A 23,313-nucleotide genomic window follows, 5' to 3' on the forward strand; every position below is an offset into this window, starting at 1 on the left:
TAGCTAAAACCTCCATAGCTAAATGGATTAAAGATTGTATCTCTTTCATTTATTCACAGGCTAACAAAGAGCTTCCCTTTCCAGTCAAGGCTCATTCTACCAGGGCAATAGCTACTTCTGTAGCTTTTCACTCCAAATTATCAATAGATGATATTTGTGCTGCGGCTATCTGGACTTCTCCGCACACTTTCATTTCTCATTACAAATTGGATGTGGTGTCTCGAGGCAGGGCTTCCTTTGGTTCCACAGTTCTCAGGAGTGTTTTCCAATGAGCCACCCGGGATTTAGGTGCTAGGGACGCTGTCCCACCAGTTATGAATGTAGGCGAGATAGGATCCCATTACATCTTTTAGTTATGTACTTACCATAACTTCGGATGTATGGGATCCATCTCGCCTACATTCATACTGTCCACCCTCCTTCCCCCTTCCATTGGGATTTAGAGGAGATGTAGTTCCATTTGGAGATCTTCTCTTGAAGAACTTTAGTTGGTTGTAGTGACTACTATTTTTTCTGTGTTTGCATGTATGTATGAAAGCGAACAAACAAGATCTGGGGAAGCAGGTATAGTGCATCCTGGGATAGGGAGTAGCCCAGCCAATAAGAGACTTCATTCTAGTGAACTAGTTGGCCGAGTCGGAGCCGATGGATCGGCTCCGAGCCCATCAGTTATGAATGTAGGCGAGATGGATCCCATACATCCGAAGTTATGGTAAGTACATAACTAAAAGTTTTTTTTATTTTAAATCCAGCTTGCTTAAAAAAATGTGTAAGATTCAGCCAAGGACATTAATCAGCCATTCACCTTAAAAAAAAAAAAAAAAAAAAAAACTCTACATATATTATAATCTGTGCAGTTTTACAGCTCATTCCCCACCCCAACATCCCAAGATTATAGCATGTTAATTTAAACATGCTTTTCTCCTGCCTTTCTTCTCTTTTACATTATAATGCCTGTGTTTCTTAAAAGCAAGAAAGTTTACTATCATTATCACATACCACAAAAGCAGAAAGCACCCGCATGTAAAAAACAAGAACCAAGAAAAACACGTGGTCACTAGCATGTCCAAAAAGGAGCCACAAACTTTGTATTTTTTTCAGCTCCTTTTCATAACACATTGGTGATCGCATGTTCTTCTTGATCATTATCACATACAGCAGTCACTGAAAATGCTTTACTATATAGCATGTAATTTATATCATGAAATGTTTTGTACAAATACTGTTAAGAACAAAAAAAGTTTTACTTAGTTACTTTTTTTTCCTTTTATTGTCCTTCCAAACATTGAGATGAAATGGTGTTTATGCATTTCAGTCCCCCACATGTTTAACAAAGTCAAAAAAATCAAATCTTTCTCCAGTACTTGTTCTTGTAAAGCCATATTTCCAATGTGATTGATGCTTTATAATCTCACATTTATTCACTAATTTCATTATTGCTGATCTTTTTCCTGTTCATGTTCATCTCCCAACCCCAGACTCTGGTAAAAGTTCAAAGTACTCCTGCTTCTTCTAGTCAGCTCTTGTGCTTTTTTTCTGTCTCTCAAGAATTTTACTTTGGAACATTGAAATGTTTCACTGGCAAAATCTCGCTGTGAGGTTTATCATTAGAAGAATGAGAAGCAGAGCCCCCTTCTGTTTAACGGCTCACTTTTTCTATTTCCTCCTTAGGCTGTGCTACATCAAAAAATGGCTTTGATCCTCCAAGAAAAAAATATTATATGAGGACAGCTGGATACAGCAGTTTGAATGTTACACCTTCCTTACAGCAATCACTAATTGCTGGGATAAATTTACTTATCTTCTGCCTGGTGTACTGTGAATAGTCATTTTCCACAAACACTCTACTGTCTCCAATTTTTAATAAAGACCAAAACCACAACTACTTTCACAACACGAAAGGAAATATGGAGACTGGAAATGGTCCCCAAATTTATTGAATACAAGTGCTTTCTTCTCAAACAATGGCAAGACTTCAGATATTCTCCAATTAAAAAATGTTGTATAAATACCTGTGCCTAAGTGACATGACACAGTCAGTCATCATTTAAAGGGAAAAAAACCGTTATACACAACATTATCTTGTGACAAATACAACTAAAAAAATAAAGAATGTTAATAAAACCACAAACAAATTCACGAACATATATATAATATCCTAAAAACTATAAGGAAAATGTTTTTAATTGTATATATAAATATATGTAAACTGCATAATATAACTGTGTGTGTGTGTGTATTTGTGTGTGTGTGTGTGTGTGTGTGTGTATATATATATATATATATATATATATATATATATATATATATATATATACACATACACACTTATATTATTATCTGCACTGTGCTTTCATTTTTAAAATACACACAATGGATGCCATTTTATTCAACCCAGGATACCCTACTGCTTTCAAACGCAAAATCCAATACACCTCCCTTTTTTTTCGAAATGTAATTGCCATGGGCCTACACTCAAATTATTCTTCACTTGTTCGATCACAGTAAATTTAAATTGATGCCCAGGGTATTTAGATATGTGTCTAAATAGGGAGTTTGTAGTTTTTCCTGCCCAAATTTTATAAGTGTGTTCATAAATACGTTTTTTACGTTTTTGTTCTGTCTTTCCTATATAAAAAGTGGGACAAGTCTGACATATTGCCCCATACACAACCCCCAGACTATTACAATTATAACTACCTTTTATCCTCAGCTGATATCCATTAATGTCAAAAACTTCACCCTTATTGATATCCAAAATTGGCAACTCCCACATTTAGTCATCTGCCGAGGTTTTATGATCTCATTATATCAAATAGTTCTTTCGACCAAGTTCTTTAAATTGGAACCCCTTTTATACACAATAATGGGCTTATTACTACATTTTGGTTTGACCTCACGATCATCAGTTAGCACAGACCAGTTTTTGAAAATTATGTCCTGCACCTGTTTATAGTCATTCGTGAATTTCATGACACATTATCATTTTATTAATTTACTCCATTGTCAACATTAACAGTAAGGGTAGTGTCAAGACCTACAATGTCTTGAGATGTAGAAAAATCACTGGATAGTATAGAGGTATAGACACCCAACCTTCTCTTGTTTATTACCTCCCTCTTAATCTCATTCACAAAGTCTACTGGATATTCCCTTTTAAAAAACATGTCTTCTATCAAGGCACATTCACTTAAAGCTTCATAACTTGAAACCATTCTTGTGGCTCTAAGAAATTACCCCTTAACTGCTGCTTTCTTTTGTGATTGGGGGTAGGAACTGTCAGAATGTAAAAAAGAGTTGGAATATGTAGGTTTCCTGAAAATCGTAGAAAAATATGTATGATTCACCAGGTCCTTGGTCAAATTCACATCCAGGTAACTAATACAATAATCACCTATTACATGGAAAAAATAAAAAAAATCTGTAGTGTTATTGATGTAATCAAGAAATGTTTGGAAGTTGTTTTTCCCACCCTTCCAAATGATGAACAAATCATCTAGATACCTCAGGTATAAAACACAATCCTGAAAAAAATGTGTTCAAATAGGAATCTACGTTCCCATTCACACATAACAATATTTGCATATAAGGGGCCACAGGCTGCACCCATGGCTACACCTCTGTCCTGCAGAAATAACTGTTCATCAAAAAAGATATAATTATTTTTCAGAACAATTTCCATCATTTCAACATATGTATTAATAACATCTTGTTGTAAACCTTTTCTGAACAGATATTCATTAAACCAGTTCAAACCCAAGTCATGGGGTATAACTGAAAATAAGTCTTTGAAATCAACCATCAAAAAGATAAAAGTTTCATCAAATCTCACATTGTTACACTTTTCAAGAAAATTCCATGAGTTTATACATGTGTTCTTCCTGTTTCAATAAAGTTTTTAATTTTGTATCTAAAAATTTAGCAAAAGGGAATGTGATAGAGCTCCGGGCATCAGCTATAGGGTGCATAGGTGGATTTTCCAATTGTTTGTGTAGTTTAGGTACTCCAAATATAATAGGAATAACTGCAGTTGCTATTCTTAAAAATTTGAATTCTGCCTACGAAATTTGTCCTTCCATAAACAATATCACTCAGTTGGTTACAAATCATGTTATAGGCAATATTTACCTCATTTTTTTGAAACGTGACTGTGTCACTAAGTAAAGTTGAATACATTCGCTCTACATAATCCTGTGTATCCATGATAACACCCCCCCCCCCCTTTGTCAGGTTGCATTATCCTGATGTTTCTTTCTGTTGAAGAGTTCTTAATAGTCATTTTCTCCAACATTTAGGTTATTTGTTACATTGACCCTGTTTGTTGCCAAACACCTAAGGTCCAACACACAACCTTTCAAAAACCACCAGGGTGGAGTGTAATGGTGGATTACAAACACTAGGTGTTCAAGACTCACTTCTATTGTTATCATATCCATTATTCAACAAGATATTGCGATTGACCTTTCTTACAAACATTTTGAAGTCAAGTAACACATTACCAATATCCATTCTAGCCGTAGGTACAAATGTCAGCCCTTTTGGAAAAATAGTTTGCCACTTCAACATTAAAATATTGCAAACTTTAATTAAAGACTTTAAAGTCACCAGTCCAGTTAACAACAATTTGCAACCAATTTTCAGTCATTGTATCCAACACAGTGCAGTTTACGTCTGTTGTTGGTTCTATTTCCAAGCATTCCACTGTACTGGATAAGAAGTTGTCTGTGGGAAACATGGATAATTTTGATACTGATTCAATGGTAAAGTTTGATGGTACCTCTGATTTTGCTCTCTCAACCTCCCTGATCCATTCTGAGTGACGTAGGCATGATTGATCTAAAGGGACGTTGTTTGCGTAATGGTTGCTTTCATTAGTATTACCAAATTCCACATTGTCATTTGTTGAAACGGAAGATTGTTCAAAACGATGGTCCCATTCCTGAGACAAGGGAGGTTGAGGACACACCTTCTTTGTTGAATATTTATGAAGGTCCCATTCTAGTTTCTGAAGTTTACAGGCTTTTATACTATGAATGTGACTATCAATGTTCTTGAAAATCTGTCGGTATTCAACTTGGTATTGTGTGAACAATAAGTCTGTTGTAATGATAGTATCAAGTTCTTTGATTTCCTTTGTGAGCCCCTCAATCATTTTGACATTATATTTGACCAGTACCTCCATGTACTCACACCCATGATCGTTAAACAACACAAGCAGTTCCTGGTGTAACGGTGAGTCCCTGATAAGTCCATTCAGGAATTTCCACCTTCTCAACCCTTTTGGTACCTGATTTCTCCTTTTACACTCCATCAGGTATGCATTTTCAGCTTGCAATTTGCGAATTTTCAACAATTTATAATGATAAACCTCCAGACTGTCTTTTAAAGTGTGTTTGTTACGTAAAGGCATGTTTGAAGAGAATATAATGCCTTGTTGTAGCCAGTCATTTAAGGTGGAGTTGTCGGTAACTGCATTCACCACGAGTACAAATGATACACACACACCCTTGTCCTGAGACTGTTGAATTCACTCCTTCTCCTGCATTCTCAGTAGATAATTCCACCAACGCACCAAGCCTAGGTCCAGAGGTACACTGCTGCACCTCTGCAGCCCAAAATTCAACTCTCTGTGTGAGTTGTTGTATCAGAAGGGTGAGCTCACCAGTTGTCCTGTTAAAATTGGATTCAGTATCAGAAAATAAGGATTGTGATGGAGACCCACGTCTGGAAGCCATCCGTATCACCATAAAACAAATTTCAAAGAAAGACCAAAACCACAAACACTTTCAAAACACAAAAGGAAATATGGATGCCAGGAAATAGTCCCCAAATTTATTGAATAAAAGCACATTCATCTCAAACAATGGCAAGACTTAATCAGATATTCCCCAATTAAAAAACATGGTATAAATACCTGTGCCTAAGTCACATGACACAATCAGTCATCATTTGAAGGGAAAAAATACCATTACATACAACAGTATCTCGTGACAAAATGCAACTAAAAAATAACCATGAATGATAATAAAACCACATATAAAATTCACCAACATATATAATATCCTAAAAACTGTAAAGAAAATATTTTGAATTGCGTATATAAATGTATGTAAACTGTATTGTATAACTGTATATATATATTTATAAATATGTATGTGTGTGTGTGTGTGTATCTGCATTGTGCTTTCAGTTTTAAAATGCACCCAGTGGATGCCATTTCATTCAGCCCATGATACCCTACCGTTTTCAAATGCAAAATCCAATACCACTCCCTTTTCTCTAAAAGTAATTGCCATGGGCCTCCCCTCAAATTATTCTTCACTTGTACAATCACAATGAATTTAAATTGATGTCCATAGTATTCAGATATGTGTCTAAATAGGGTGTTTGTATTTTTAAAAGGCTAAGCAAGTGATCAAAAAGGTGATATCTGAGGTTTAGTGTAGACAAATGCAAAATACTGCATTTGAGCTACAAAAAACTTAGTTTGAAGTATCCTCAGAGGAACAGTCAAACTTATGGTAATCCAAGAAGGAAAGAGGATCAGGCTGTCTTGATAACATGTGGACTGTACAGTCAAAAGCAAGGTGAGAAGGCAGTCGAAGTAGGAAACAGATTGCTAGGGTATCAGCCCAGGTCATTAATTTTTGAAGCAAAATAATGCTTCCATTCTAATGGATGCTGATCAGACTACAATTTGATTGCAGTGTGCAGTCCTGGAAACCATACAAATAGAGAGACATCAAGCTGATATTAAGTATTCCTGAAAAGTCCACCATAAGAGTGGGTGGGATAGAGAAGAAAGTACATAACTGAAGTCTAGAGGAGTTGGGGCTATTTTCACTACAGAAAAAATATACATGGAGGCATGATATGGGTGCTCTGCATCTTTTTAGAGAAATGTGAAGGTGCCACCCTGAACAAGGCAACAGTTGGGTACATTCAGCAGACTATAAAAAAAAATTACTGTTCCATGAAACTGTAAAAGTATGCAGCCCCTGAAATGGGAGTGATCTCATGGAATGGACTACTGTAATGGTTGTTGAAGAGAAAATCCACTGAGCCGTCCAAAAGGGCATGAGACAGGAAGAAAAAGTACTGGGGAGAAAGGAGGGTAACATGTTAAGTCAGCAGTAATGCCCAGCATGGTTGCGGTTATAGGGGAAATAGTAGATAATCCAGGGATGTTGTCACCCACCCCAGGAAGGAGTGTATTCATCTATAATGCCCACCCTGGAGGGCATTATTGTTCTTTGGAAACGCTCATTTTTTTTTTCAGTTTTTAGTTTTGTAATTTTTAAATTACTTTTTTTTTTTTGAAAAGTAGTACCATTCATTGTTTTATAGAATTATATATAGGGTGGCTCCTGTAAGGTAGCCAATGGCAGGTATTTCCCAATTACAAGTGTAAAAAATGTATTTTAATCAAATATATTAAAATATCTCTAAAATGATTGCATGTATAGAAAAAACATTTTAATATGTCTAGAGACGAACAATTAACACTTTATGGTTGAACTTAAAAAATGGAGTTCACACTGCAACATAGCACTTGTGTGCTGACAAACCCTGGTCTGAGCTGGTGGAGGCCTCAACAGGCATTATGACATTTTGCAATGCAATTTATCAAACTAGAGCGAATTAACACACAATATTTTAAAAAGATTAGCATTCTTAAAATGAAAACAGTTTGATCTGATGTTGTCTGTTTTTATCCAGTCTTTTTGGCAATGGTAGTGCTAATTTACGATTAACAGTATTAGTGACAGAGTGTTCACTGCTGTTTTTTCTTTGTTCTACTGTTTATTTAGATATTTTTGTTTTATATACACATCTCTTTCCCTCTCTCTCTCTCTCTCTATATATATATATATATATATATATTGAGAGAGATGATGCATATAATATGCACAGTAAGGCTAGTCTTACATTTGTATAGGGATAGCTAGTTTTCATGTGCATTCTTTTTCTAATGTCTGAAAAACCGTCGGGGTTTAAAAAGTGTTCAGCCTGTGGACACAAAATCTCTCTTCATTGCTCCCACTTCCTTTGTGTCTATTGTTTGGGTACTTCTCGCCTTCAGGCTAATTGTGTTATCTGTGCTGCCTTTGGGTCTACAGCCCTCCAAGGCAGGAGAGAAAAACTAATACTTAATGGCTTGCTCCATTCTCAGACAGGTTCTTCAACTATGTCTTCTGAAGCTAGACAGTCATCTGCTTTTCCTAATTCTGAGAAGAGAAGGGAAAAGGACAGAACTAAAAAAACATTGAGAAAAATCAGTAGAGAAAAGGACTGATGAGAAGATGCTAGAAGAGATAAGAACAGATAAATCTAGGAAAGGGTCAACTGATCTGACTAGTCTCACAGGTCCAGCACCTAAGGCTTCAAGGCAGCCGGATCCAACTGCAACCTGGATCTGAACTCCCTCCCCTAGAGCTACTTTTTTCCCCCAGGACCAGCAAGTCCTCGGTTACATTCACCAGTACTGCAACACAAGCTACCCTTAAGGCCTGTGTCTTTAATTTCATCATCAAGGCTTGGACATTCCACCAGAAGTCTCACTGAGATGGACATTGACTGGATGATGAGAAAATTCTTGAGGGCACAGATCTAGCTGGGTGTCCTCCCAGCACCATCCCTCAGAGGAGGGACCGGGAACAGGCTAATCGACCCTATCACACTTCACTCCAGTAATGGCTCCCTTCTTGGAGATGGCTTCGGCAGCTGTGAACCTTTCCAGCACACCTCTGTTGGTTCCAGTGGCCCTAGAGACTTCAGCTTTTACTTTTTCTTTTAATCTGTCGTCTCCTTTGCTATTGGGTTGAGAGGAGTGCAGGAGCCGAAGCATCGGGTTCAGAGAGCTGATGGTGGAGTTGACACCAAAGCTTTCAGAGCCATTCCTCCCCCTCGGTGTTTCAGCATCTGACAGCTTGGTCTGAGGTCCACCTCAGAACTGATCTCCATTAGAGCTGGGAGGCTCCCCGTGTCAGCTGACAGAGTATTTCATTGACTCCAGTGGCAGAATCTGCTTTTGAGGCTGTGGAAAGGGCCTTGGCTGTTCCAAGAAGGCATGTCCATACACAGAGTTCAGATCTGTCCCGACACCCAGTGGATCCTGTGCCTCATTCTTCTCATTTGAGTCAACAGGGACACACCGAACCTATAGATTTCGAGGCAGCTCAACATCCGAACTTCCTGTCTGATTCTGACATGTCTCCATTGGAGCCCCAGAGATGCGTTCTACAAAAACAGACATGCAGATGGAAGCACATAGACTCCTCACCTGAGTCCGTCACTGAAGAAGATATGGCTTTGGATGAAGGGGAAGGATCCCCCAGGTCTCTCAGGAGGAATTCACATTTGGGAACCCACCAATAATTGATGAAGCGGGGGAGAAGTCCACTTCAGATGAGTCTGTGTTTCTTGAAGTCTTTAGGTCTGGCTCGTCTGCATCCTGGGTGGTTCACTCTTCTGTTGCCTTGATAAACCTCATTGCACAGAGGGCTTGGAAGGGTCCTGACTTTACATAGCCCATTCCCAAGATGCCAGAATCCTTGTATCTCCAAAAGACAGGAAACACTGGAATGAGGGCCCTACAATAGATGCCATAAGAACTATTTAAGGAAGTTTGTTTGTCCATCCTCCTAACAGAGAGTCCAGGATGTTGGACATACTAGGGAAACAGACTTACACAACTTTTGCACTTCAGGTGCTGAATTACCTTACTCATTAACTCATTTCCAAAGGGACTTCGTCAAGGAGGTATCCGAGTCTCTTTCTGGTAACTTCCCATCGGGCATCCAAAAAACTGTGGACGCCCAAATGTCTTCCCTCCATTCTACTTGCCATGCGACTATTGTCAAATGCAGCAGATGGCACATTAAGAGCAGCTGATACAGGCATTGCCATGCATCGCTGTGCCTGGATGGGACTATGCGATTTTGCGGAAAGCTTCAAGGAGTCCTTTATTGAGTTCCCTTTTGATGGTTTTATGCTCCTTGGACCCAAAGTAAAGCAAATTTTTACCAGGAGGTAACATGACAGGAAGACCCTCTCAGCCTTTGGAATCTGTTTTTCCACTCCGCAAAGATCCTATTCCAGGAATCGGAGGTGAGGTAAGAAAATGTGGTTCAGAAAATCACAGGGCTTTCACCACAACACTCCTGGAGGTAGACCTCCCCAAGGCAGAGGTGGAGGCAGTTCAAATAGACGTCACCCAAGAGGCAGGAGTGGTAGAACCAGGTTTTCCATGATCCTTTCACTGAGAACCCTTAACAGTGTCTCTGAACAGTTGCTCGGCTGCTGCACTCAGGATGGAGTCAAGGAAAGCTTCACCTTACATTCTCTGGCCTGGCAAACCATAACTTTCTGTTCATGGGTGTTGAGGATAATCATCAGAGGCTATATCAAGATGATGATGATGAAATCAAAAGATTGAATATTCCCGATGTTCTTCATGTTTCACTGTTGCAGTCATCACATTTGGGTTATCTGCTTGCAGTAGCCCTTAGTCAGCTTGATTATCAGTCTTGGGTCCTGCGTCGGTTGACGTCTCATCTTCTGTGACGTCAGGTAGTCAGAGGTATAAAGCATGCAGCCGACACCGTTACATCTGTCTTTCTTGCTGTGAGGTGCCCGAAGCAGAAGCAGTTCAAGTGCCGGCCGACTCCTGAAATTTTCATTTTCGAGTTTCAGAACCGAAGTCTTCAACTAAAGCTAAGTACCCCGTTGGGGAAACTTTTTCTTGCTCTAAACCGATGTCAGTAAAATTCAGTAATTGTATTTCTTGCAGAAAACAAATACCTCATAAAGATTTTCATTCGTACTGTATTCCTTGCCTAGGCCTTGACGACGATGTACCTCGCTGTCGGTTTTGTGCCTTATTTAAACCATGAACTATTTGTTGTCTGTATATTTTCACTTCTAAATATTTTGGTGCTTGGTTCAATTATCCTGATATGTCTTCGGGAAGCCATCCGACTACCGACATTCCGAAAAAACGCAAATATAAAGACAGAGACAGGCCGCCTAGGTCCACAGCTGCTGACGACGCTTCTCCTAAGCCAGTCACCAGTTCGCCAGTACTCAGTGAGGCGCTTTCGCAGCCTCTGATACCCGCTACTTCAGATTCACAGGCCTCTACTGAGACCCATTCGGAGTCCAGGATGCCGCAAGATGCTTCAACTGTAGAACCTGCGGATGTCTCTACCTTGGATGGGTCCGGAGCCGTTGTGCAGGCACTGGCTTCTGAGGGTGTATTCAGGTCTACTGACTTGCATAATAAACCAATGCCATCTTCTTCTTCAGGGCCTAAAACTTGAACCATGCCTAGGAAACCGATGACCAGAACGCATGGTCAAGCCTCTATGCCTAAAAAACAAATGATAAGAATGGCTGAAAATCTTATTACTTTAATCAGGGGAAGCCGACCTTCCCCCTCTAAGAGACCTAGGACTGAATTTGCTTATGATACTTCTGACCAGGATTCTGAGATTTCTGTCTCCTCTGATGACCAGGATTTACCTTTATCCACCTATGAGGATTCTGATTCAGAGGACTCTATTCCCTCTGCTTCTCCCCCAGAGGATTTTTCTTTGGTGAAAACTTACATACTCTTAGCGAACATTTTCACTGGGAAAGCCAGGATTATTCTGATTCTAAAAAGAGGCTTAGAGATTTCTTACTTCTGCCCCAACACAGGCCTTTAGCTATCCCCCTGTACTGGGCATTGTTGATGATGCCTTTTCGGAATCTAGCTTGGCCCCTGACTCTTTACTTCCTGCTCCCAGAAAACCTGATAGATATTACAGGGTGTCTGACTCTCACAAGTTCCTTTTTAAAAATCCTACTGTGGATCCTGAGACTATTTCACAGGGATCCAAGGGCATTAAAGCTACTACTGCCAAAAATCCTACCCCCTCTGATAGAGACTCCAGGGCACTGGATAGATGGGGTAAGAATGTATACACTTCTGCAACTTTGGCCATTAGGGCCTTAAACTGCCATATGTGAAAGTGTCAGCAGCATATTATTGGATTGCTTAAACAGAAAATAATGTTGATTCCTGATTGTGCTATAAAGCTGAACAAGTTGGAAAACATACTTTGCAATGTGGTTTTGATTCACTAGAGGCATCTTGCAGGGCTGCTGTAACTGGGCCTGTACTTATAAGGCATGCTTGTCTTAAGGAGCAATCATTACCAGATCATGTTAAAGTGAAATTACTGGATGCTCCCGTAAACCAGGACCGCCTGTTTGTCAACAAGCAGAAGACGTTCTTAAAAAGATGGAGGAAAAACCTAAATCTATGCAAACTGTTAAAGATTTTTTACAAGCACAACCTCTAAGGTTTAGTAGACATTGGCCTCCCAAAAATTGGTCCTTTCCTGCCTCACCAGACCTTCTCAGTCCAAACACAGATCCAGCAAAGCTCCCAGGCTTAAGTCCCAGGGTGCGCACAGGACTAAGCAGTGGAGGGCCTCCACTTCCAAATCTGGGATTAATAAAACTCCCCCCTATGGTAAACTGTCTCAGTTACTTCTTTTTAAAACTTCCAAGCACTTCTCAACTGACTGCCCCTTTTGGAGGAAAGATTGCTCTTCATGCAAAGAACTGGGAACTTATTACCCAGGACAAATGGGTTTTAAATATAGTGTCCCAAGGATACAGATTTCACTTCCACACGTTACCAACACCAAGCGGGTGGCCAGATCTTCCCCGAAATCAGTGGGCAGAGGCACAAAAGCAAGTACTTTCTCTCTTAAGCATAGGGGCTATTCAGTTGGTACCAGAAGAGGAAAAGGGACAAGGTTTCTACTCGAGACTTTTCCTGGTACCCAGAAAAGACAATTCATGGCGTCCTATCCTGGACCTGTCTACTCTAAACACCTTTTTGGTGATTCCAAAATTCAAGATGCTGACTCTTCACCAGTTGCTCCCTATGCTAGGCAAAGACGCCTGGTTGGCAACACTAGATTTAAAGGAAGCATACCCGCACATCCCAATCAGGGAATCTTGCAGAAGATACCTACGCTTCAAAGCACGCTACACGCACTATCAGTTCTCTGCACTGCCCTTTGGCTTATCTACTGCCCCCAGGGTATTCACAAAGTGCCTAGCTCCAGTCATTGCATTTTGCAGGCAAAGAAATATTCAAATATACCCATACCTGGACGATTGTCTAATTCATGCAGAAAGCCAGGATATACTTTTGAATCATCTGGCCTTTGCACAAAAGGTGCTAACTTGTCTGAGGTACACCGTAAACGAAAAGAAGTCACACCTGGTACCCTGTCAACAAATTATATTCCTGGGAGCAAGCTTGAATACAACTTCCCAGCTGGCTTTCTTCACGCCAGAGAAACATTCATTTGACAACCTACTTCAAACAAGTGGCCACAAAAACCCTGCTCTCTGCAAGGCAAATACTACAAGCCTTGGGGTTCATGGCCTCCAGCGTTCTTCTAATTCCATATGCAATTCTGTATAATGGGAAACTACAATGGTATCTAAAAAGCCTATGGTGTCAACATTCTCAGGATCTAGAAGCATACCTTGCCTACGCCTAGAGTTCCTTTGGTGAGCAGAGGCCTGCCACCAAAACAAGGGACTACCATTCACACGACCCCCTGCCGCCCCAACCCTAACAACAGACGCATCAGACTACGCATGGGGGGGGGGCTTACCTGGCAGGGAAGTGCATTCGGGCAAATGGAACCCAAGTCAAATACAACTGCATATCAATCAAAAAAGAAATGTTAGCTGTACAGAATGCTCTAACAGCCTTTGAGGGCCAAATTCTTCCAGGACAATTAATGGTAAAGACAGACAAACACCACTGTTATGTGGTACATAAACAAGCAGGGGGGTACACAATTTTATCCCCTCTGCAGACTAGCCATGGCATTGTGGAACACAGCCCTGAGCTACCAAGTGAATCTACAAGCTCAGTTCTTGCCAGGAAAGCTAAATACACAGGCAAGCGAACTAAGCAGAAACCTCATGGACCCACACGAGTGGAAACTGGAACCAAGGATTTTTAACATGTTGACAAGCAAATGGGGGACCCCAGATATTGACCTGTTTGCCTTCTATCAATTGGACAAAACTTTACACAAGGACTCCCCACAAACAAGTTTGGAAAGTGGATGCTCTGTCCTTCAGCTTTATGCCTTTCCTCCTCTGCATCTGCTCTCCAAAGTACTACTAAAGATCAAACAAGACAAACCAAGGAAGATTTTGATTGCACCAGACTAGCCACGCCAGCACTGGTACCCCCTCTTGCTCAGTGTGTCACTGTTGACCCCATGGCACCTGCCTCTGACTCCTACCCTATTGTCTCAGCAGGAGAACCAGATTCTGCACCCTCAGCTTCAAACACTGAACCTAGCAGCCTGGCTAATTACCTAATCTCTCCTTTACCATCCTTCAGTAAATCAGTGATGGATATCATTTTAGAGGCAAGGAGGCCTAGTACTAGAAAATCTTATGCTGAAAAATGGAAAAGATTCTGTGCCTGGAACCAATCTCAAGGGATGAGCACAGCAGTGCCCAATTTACCTCAGATTTTACAATACTCAACTGAGATGCTTCACAAGGGCCTGTCTTTTTCCTCCATCAAAATTCATGCCTCAGCCATTTCAGCTCATTATAACACAGACCCTCCCCTCTTCTTGCATCCACTGTTCAAGCAGATGTTCATCGTTTTTCACTGTTGCAGTCATTACTCTTGGGGTTATCCTGCTGGCAGGCTACCCTCATTCGGCCAGAATTCCAAAGTCTAGGTCTGGTATTGGTTGCTGTCGCCTCTTCACTGTCGTCAGTGCGCCAGGGGTATAAAAGATGCAGCCGACGCCATTTTCTTCAGTCTTTCTTGCCGCACGGTGCCCGAAGCAAAAGCAGTTCGCAAGTGCCGGTCGGCCTACTCCTGAGATTTTCAAATCCGAATTTCAGAACCGAAGTCTTCATTAAAGCTAAGTACCCCGTTGGGGAAACTTTTTTCTTGCTCCAGACCGATGTCAGAAAAAGTTAACAATTGTATTTCTTGTGGGAAGCAAATACCTCATAAGGATTTTCACTCTTAACTGTATTCCTTGCCTAGGCCCTGATCACAACGTTGCTAGTTGTCGTTTTTGTGCTAGATTTAACTAATGCACTATCAAGCGTCGGTTTGATTTTGCATTTCATTACTTTGGCCGAAGATTTAATTATATAATGCCGTCGGAACAGCTGATAACCAGAGTTTACAAAAAACACAAGGACAACGATAGGCATCCGAGGTCCAAAACCGACGACGAAGCCTCTACAAGGCCAGTCGCCGGTTCTCAGTGAGGCGCTTTCGCAGCCCCTGGCGCCTGGTACCTCAGAGCCACAGGCCGCTACCGACCCCCACGTGGAGCCGACTGGACCTCTGGATACTCAAGGTATTGGACACTCGGAAATCACTCCCTCAGATGGGTCCGGAGCCGCTGAGCAGGCATCGGCTTCTGAGGGTGTCTTCAGACCTACACAACTATATATTAAGCCATCTTCAGCTTCAAAGACAAAGACTAAAGCAGCTCTAAAGACAAAGAAACAAGTACAGCATTCTTCTACTCAGACTTCCATGCCTAAAAAACAGATGCTCAAAATGGTCGAAGACCTAATTACTTTGATCAGGGGCTCCCATCCCCCTCCTGATAAGAGGCCTAGGCAAGAGACAGAGTATGATTCTCCTGATAAGAGGCCTAGGCAAGAGACAGAGTATGATTCTTCTGATCAGGTATCTATTTCCTCTGATTCCTCTTCTGAACAGGATTACTCCATGCTTCCCTATGAAGATTCCGATGCTGAAGAATCCATTCCTTCAGCCTCTCCTCCTGAAGATTATTCTTTTGTAGAAACACTGCATACTATGAGGGAGCATTTCCACTGGGAGAGCCAAGATTATTCTGAATCTAAGAAAAGGCTCAGAGACTTTCTGCTTCTTCCTCAGCACAGACCCCTTGCTATTCCACCTCTTCTAGACATTGTAGATGATGTATTTTCAGAGTCCGGTCTGTCCCCTGACTCTCTACCCCCTGCACCTGCTAAGCCAGACAGATACTACAGGGTCCCAGATTCTCATAAATTCCTATATAAAAGCCCCGCTGCTAACCCTGAAACTATATCTCAAGGTCCCAAGGGGGTTAAAGCTTCCACTGCAAAAACCCTGTCCTATCTTATAGGGACTCTAGTGCTCTAGACAGATGGGGGGAAACGTTTACACCTCTGCCAGCCGGGCTGTAAGGGCTTTAAATTGTCAGTTTCATATGCTTAAATATCAGCAATATTTAATGTCACTACTTAAGCAGAAAATGTTGACAAATACTGAATGTTCAGAGAACAAGGAATTGCAGGATTTATTGCATGCAACTGAACAACCGGGAAAGCATACTTTGCAATGTGGTTATGATTCACTGGAGGCCTCTTGCAGGGCCGCTGTTACAGGTTCTGTTATTAGAAGGCATGCTTGATTAAAGGAACAGAATCTGCCTGATCATGTTAAAGCAAAATTATTAGATGCTCCATTACAGCATGATACTTTGTTTGATACTAAAGCAGAAGATGTGTTGAAAAAAATGAAGGATAAAGCAAACTCCATGCAGACAGTCAAGGATTTCTTACAGGTACAGCCACCCAGGTTTAGCAGGAACTGGCCTTCTAAAAATTGGTCCTTTCCATTCTCAGACAGACCACAAACAGGCAGATACAGGCGTCCCAGAGGCAGATCTCAGCCCCAAGGCTCATACAGGCCTAAATAATGGGGTGCTCCTACCTCCAAAAGCGGAGAAGACAAATCACAACCTTACAGGAAACAGTCCCAATGACTTTCCTCTACCAATTCCAAGCAGTTTTCTTTTGACAGCTCCCTTAGGGGGAAAACCAGCACTTTTTTCATCAAATTGGAAAATGGTTACCCAAGACAAATGAGTCCTGAACATAGTGTCCCAAGGCTACAGGTTCCATTTTTACACTCTACCAAGGTCAAAGGGCATGCCAGACCTGCCACACAATCAATGGGGAGAGGCAGAAAAGCAAATTACAGCCCTCATAGACATGAGGGCCATTCAGCAAGTACCACAACAAGAGCAGGGGCAAGGATTTTACTCCAGACTTTTCCTAGTACCCAAGAAGGACAAAACCTGGAGACCAATTCTGGACCTGTCTATACTAAATACGTTTCTGGAAGTTCCAAAATTCAAGATGTTGACTCTACAGCAGCTACTCCCCATGCTGGGCAAGAGGGCTTGGCTCATAACTTTGGACCTAAAAGAGGCATACCTGCATGTCCCAGTCAGACAGTCTTGCAGAAGATACCTCAGATTCATAGCTGGCTCAATGCATTACCAATTCTCTGCACTGCCCTTATCTACTGCGCCCAGGGTCTTCACAAAATGCCTGGCAGCAGTAATCGTGTTTTGCAGACAAAAAGGAATTCAAATATATCCCTACTTGGACGACTGCCTAATTCAAGCAGAGAACAAAGACACTCTTCTAAAGTATCTGGCGTTTGTAAAAAGATTACTAATTGGCCTAGGGTACACAGTAAACGAAAAGAAATCAAAACTAGTGCCCTTTCAAGAGATAATATTCCTGGGTGCAAGCTTAAATACAACTGCCCAGATGGCTTATTTCACGACAGACAAGCAAAAACAACAGACTACTTACTTCAAGAAATTGGCAACAAAAACCCACTTATCTGCAAGGACAATCCTGCAGGCCTTGGGTTTCATGGCATCCTGCATTCTACTAATTCCTTATGCCAGACTGCATATGAGGAAACTACAATGGTATCTGAAAAGTGTTTGGACTCAGCATTGCCACAGCCTGGAGACAGTAATTGCACTCATTCCCTGTCTACAACAGGAGTTTCGATGGTGGGCAGAAGCCTGTCACCTCAACAAGGGTTTGCCATTCAGTTTACCCACAGCCAGACAGACACTGACAACAGATGCATCAGATTATGCCTGGGGGGCTCATATGGCAGGAAAATGTATTCAAGGCACATGGCCTGCAAACCAGATGCATCTTCACATCAATCAAAAAGAGATGCTAGCTGTTCAAAATGCCCTGACAGCTTTCAAGGACCTGCTTCATCCAGGACAGTTACTGATAAAGACAGACAACACTACGGTCATGTGGTACATAAACAAGCAGGGAGGTACACATTCTTACCCCCTCTGCAGACAAGCAATGACCTTATGGGACACAGCATTGGCTTTTCAAGTTCACCTGCAAGCACAATTCCTGCCAGGAAAAACAAATACTCTGGCAGACGAACCAAGCAAAAACCTCATGGATCCCCACGAATGAAAACTGGATCCACAAGTCTTCAGCATGATAATAAGGAAATGGGGATGCCCAGACATAGATCTATTTGCCTCCCCTCACAACTGCCATCTACAAAGATTCTGCACTCGGACTTATCACGAACAAGCATGGAAAGTGGACGCCCTTTCATTCAGCTGGAAAGCCCTCTCAGTATATGCCTTCCCTCCTCTGCCTCTCCTCCCCAAGGTACTCCTAAAGGTCAGACAAGAGAAGCCAAAAATTATCCTGATTGCCCCAGACTGGCCACGCCAGCACTGGTACCCAATCCTAAAGAGCTTGTCTCAAGACCCAGCCTGAACATTATCTCAAATTCCTCATTTGCTGACCCAACAAAACAATCAGATCCTACACAGCCAACTCAGAACCCTAAGTCTGGCTGCATGGCGGATAATGTAACCATTCAGAACCCACCTCTCTCTAAATCAGGTATGGATGTTATTTTGGAGGCCAGGAGGCCCAGCACCAGAAAATCTTATGCATAAAAATGGAAGAAATTCTGTGTTTGGAACATGGCACAAGGAATTGACACACATGCTCCAAATATTCCTCAGATTTTACAATACCTAACTGAGATGCTGGACAAAGCCTATCCTTCTCATCAGTTAAGATCCATGCCTCTGCCATTTCAGCTCATTACAATACGGACCCACCTATTTTCTCTCATCCACTGCTAAGGCAGTATCTCAGAGGGGCCAAAAACAAAATACCTCCAAGAAGAGCTCCAGTACCTGCATGGGACCTCAGTTTTGTCTTGGAAAAACTCGCACTGCCTCCTTTCGAGCCAGCCAATACAGCTGACATAAAATACTTATCTTGGAAAACAGCTCTTCTCCTAGCAAATAACTTCAGCAAGAAGAGTCTCAGAATTACAGGCACTAATGGCTGTGGAACCTTTTATTATTTTCCATCCAGACAGGGTTTCTCTAAGGACAAACCCAACATTTATGCCTAAGATAGTGTCCATTGTGGCCCTTAACCAAACCATACATTTGCCTACCTTTTATCCAAACCCGCAGAATAAGGGGGAGAGACTTCTGCATTCTTTGGACATACACAGACAGCTACGCTTTTACTTGGACAAGACTAAAGCTTTCAGAAAGACTGAGCAACTCTTAGTGGCATATGCTGCAGGATCGCAAGGGAAAGCTATTTCAAAGCAGACTATTTCAAAATGGATAGGCCACTGCATTCGTTTCTGCTATTCACAACATGGCAAATCAGTGCCTAAGGGCATTAGGCCACATTCTACCAGAGCAGCAACCACTTCAGCAGCCTTCCTCAGAGGAGTACCAACCAAGGATATTTTGGAGGCTGCAACCTGGACTTCAGTGCACACCTTTACAAAGCACTACCACTTACCTCTTTACTCTAAATCCAGAGCAGGCTTTGCCACTGCAGTTCTGCAGGGCCTCATAGCCACTCCTAATTCTATTTAGGCCCTGCCACCCAACCTCAGCTTTGGGATTCAACCCAAGTGTAATGACTGCAACAGTGAAACACGATGAACATAGTACAGTTGTGTACCTACCATAAATGTAGATGTTCGTGTGTATTCACTGTTGCAGTCCAGGTTACCCTCCCACCATCCCCCTTTCATTGCTAGGACTTATCTGTAATTCTCTATTCTATACAACTTATGTGGTGTATTTGCTTGTAGATGAAGTTTATGTGCGTGCTTTTTTATGATCAGAATTTTTTTAGCCTACCCTTTTGGGGGCACCTGACATCTGGGGCAAGAAAAACTGAAGAAAATGGCGTCAGCTGCATCTTTTATACCCCTGGCACACTGACATCAGCGAAGAGGTGACAGCAACCGATGCCAGACCAGGACTTTGGAATTCAGGCCGACTGCGGGTACCCTGCCAGCAGGATAACCCAAGTGTAATGACTGCAACAGTGAATACACTCGAACATCTACATTTATGGTAGGTACACAACTGTATTACATTTCCCTTCTAGGGTGGAGGGGCATTTTGAAGGAAATGCAGGTCAAGGGACTTGATCACCTGTGGAAGCCAAACTTCACATCAGTGTTTTGTAGATGAGGGCAATTCTCCTAGGGTTGCAGGCATATTCATACCGACGGGTAAGTTGGCAGTTTGGTGCATCAATAAACAAGGTAGAACACATTTATATCCTCATTGCAGGGAGGCCATGAGAGTCTTGCAATGGGTGATGTCTTCCCAGCGCTTTCTAGTAGCAACGCACATTCTTGGGATGTCGAATATACTAGCGGACAACCTCATGAGTGGTCTCAGACAGTGGCAACAGAGATATTCAGCGCTGGCGTCACCCTTGCACTGACCTCTCTGCCTCCTACCTCAGCAAGTGCAACAGTTATTTTGCCCTCATCCCTCCACAAGAACAGGTGCCGAGAGATGGTCTAGTCCACATTTGGGCCCCTAAGTGCCCTCTATGCTTTCCCACCAGTTCCTCTTCTAACAAAATTCATACAGAAAGCAATGAGGTGCAAGACTAAGGTGATCCTCATTGTACCCCATCTTGGCCCCAGCAGGCTTGGTTCCCTTTCCATTAACCTCTCTTGCTGCACCCACCTTGGGTGCTGGATCCCATTCTAGATGTTCTGAGTCATCTATCCAGACTGCCTGTACCAGATCCTCAGACCATGAAATTGACCACAGTTTCTCCAGTTTTAATTATAGCCAGAAAGATCAGGCTGTCTTCTCCAGTAGTCCATATAGTATCTTCTGGATCCATGGTGTTTCCATTTTCATCTGGTTCAGCATCCCTCCCTCCTTCACACTTCCAAAATTGCCACGTGCATCTTCTGGAGCTCAAACAGACCTCGGCTGAGACCCTGTTTGTGTATTCCACATCACCTTCCCTATGCATGGAACACACTTAAATTATTATTGTATTCCATAAAATGTGATCCACATGAAAAGCCAGCAAACTTGATTTGAGGTAAATTAGACAGGAGGAAATTTTGGGTAAGCAAGGTGTCAGAGCTCGCAAATACAAAGCTCTGTTAGAAGGCAATGAGGTCAGATCCCACAACCCAAACACTGAACCAGACAAAAATGTGACAGCACGAATCTAACATTATGGTAAATGCATAACCATTGTTTCCAATTAAAGTCTGCCCTTTTCTACCCATCGTTAATATTGACTGTAGGGCAGCCCTCCCTTTCTCAACCCAAAAACATGATTGTTGAAACCCACTAAGCCAGAGTTAGCAAGCCTCTCCTGTTGTCTTGAGTCAAAAGGGTGGTGTGAGGTTGTTCAGTAATAAGGAGGCCACCAGTAAGCAGAGGAGACTAACTGGCTGATCTCATTTTGTAAAGCTGATGAGGGCATGTAATGGCTGAATAACAATGCACAATAAATAATAAAGACTTTAAGGCACCACTGTCAGAAAGTCCTCTAGATATGGCTGAAATGGAAAACTCCAGTACTGAACAGCTGCCAGTCCACTGCTAGGAGCTGACACCGCTGAAAGAAAAAAACAAAGCAATCCATGGTAACATTCGGGAAACTTTTTGTTTTAGTGGTACAACTTCATTTATCAGTATGAATCTGTAAAGACAGTTGGACAAAGTGAAGAGATTGAAAGATAATGTATTATAGAGCAATGATATACAATATCCAAAGGTTGAAAGTGAGCATGGCTTTGGTTGTGTCACATGTGCAGGAATGGACAATATACTGTGTGTGCCTGTTACATGCCACACAATGTCTGAGGGCAGTAGGGCATATACAAAAAATTGTGATACCTTTTGCATGAATGACAGTTGCTTATCCAGATGTACCTTGTTGTCTGGAAAACAAACATTTTCATAAGACAGCTGTAGAGGGACAAGTTTAGATGTTCGCAGCAAAACAAAAATAGTACGGGTTTCTAAGAGGTAAATTGTGAAAAGGCAAAAAATAAGGGAGGAATATCTAAAGCCAGATTAGCTTAGGTATAGCATAGTGACTTTAACCAAGTTTCCATAATAGGAATAAGTGTTGATGTAAAAAAAAAAAAAAAAAAAAAAAAAACTGACCTAGACAAAGATCTTGAATGTTTATGTTAAGACTAACCAAGTTTATTCATAAACCAGAAAAACACCTGACATTTATAGGTGCCTGTGGAAGTAGAAAAAGAGCAAGTTTATAGATCATTGTGATATGGAGATTCACACTTAGGAAATTTTTTTGTTCCTCACTTTCTTAGATTTCATGCAGTTTTCTTTGAAGTAGTTCTTAACTGCCATATTTCAAAAGAGAAGGCATCTTATCTGTCTTCATTTAACAATATTCAAGCCATTAGTGCAGATCATAAACTGTCAAGACTTTCATTGTTGTGTGGAAACGTACTCAAAGGATTCACCATCCAGATGTATCACAAGTCATTGTTCATTAGGTTTGGCTCTTTTACAGATGCCATTTAGATGCTTAATCTTGGTAATCGTTTTCCTGCTTTAATTTTTTTTTTTTTTTTTGTACAGGAAATTATGGTGGGTTCAATGTTCCAAGCTGAAATCCCATTTGATACCTGTATATACAAAGAGAATGAAAAAGGTGAGCTTCGCTTCAAGTGCTGTAGATAGATTGTGTGATGTTTGTTCATGAATTCGTACTTAACAGTTGCAGCTTTTGTTCACCTTTTAGATTTCTGGGACTTGTTTTCTGGAATTAACCAATTGATAAGTTTATATGTACATTATTTTTCTTCATATGCATTTTTTTACCTTAACAAATTTTTCTTTTATTGAAACATGTTAAAGCAGTGCCTTGGTGTAGTAGCAAACTGCGAGTCGGACTGAATTTTTTTTTCATTTTTGCTACTTTTTGGATTTGTTGTGATTAGTGATTGCCAAGATGTCTTTCTGTTCTCTTGTTGCAGTATTCCAAACTCTTGGGTTAATCTCTGCTTGCTACCGGAACGTCCAGTCAGTATACAAAAGCTTGTATTCACTGCTAGGAGTGTGGGATGTCTGACATTGGCCTGGAGAGCAT

The 23,313-nt window shown here is 41.4% G+C and overlaps 1 protein-coding gene across 3 annotated transcripts in view; it reads left to right on the forward strand.

Moving 5' to 3' along the window:
* MIER1 (MIER1 transcriptional regulator) overlaps positions 1-23,313 on the forward strand; it is a 1,388,802-nt gene that overhangs the window by 197,253 nt on the left and 1,168,236 nt on the right. For all 3 annotated transcript variants that reach the window (XM_044085588.1, XM_044085589.1, XM_044085590.1), the window contains exon 5: positions 22,803-22,875. In XM_044085588.1, coding sequence (XP_043941523.1) covers positions 22,803-22,875 — 73 coding nt within the window. The remainder of the gene's footprint in view (positions 1-22,802; positions 22,876-23,313) is intronic.

This window comes from Protopterus annectens, chromosome 10.part0, assembly GCF_019279795.1.
Source record: "Protopterus annectens isolate FY-2018-M chromosome 10.part0, PAN1.0, whole genome shotgun sequence".
NCBI classification, from domain to species: Eukaryota; Metazoa; Chordata; order Ceratodontiformes; family Protopteridae; genus Protopterus; species Protopterus annectens.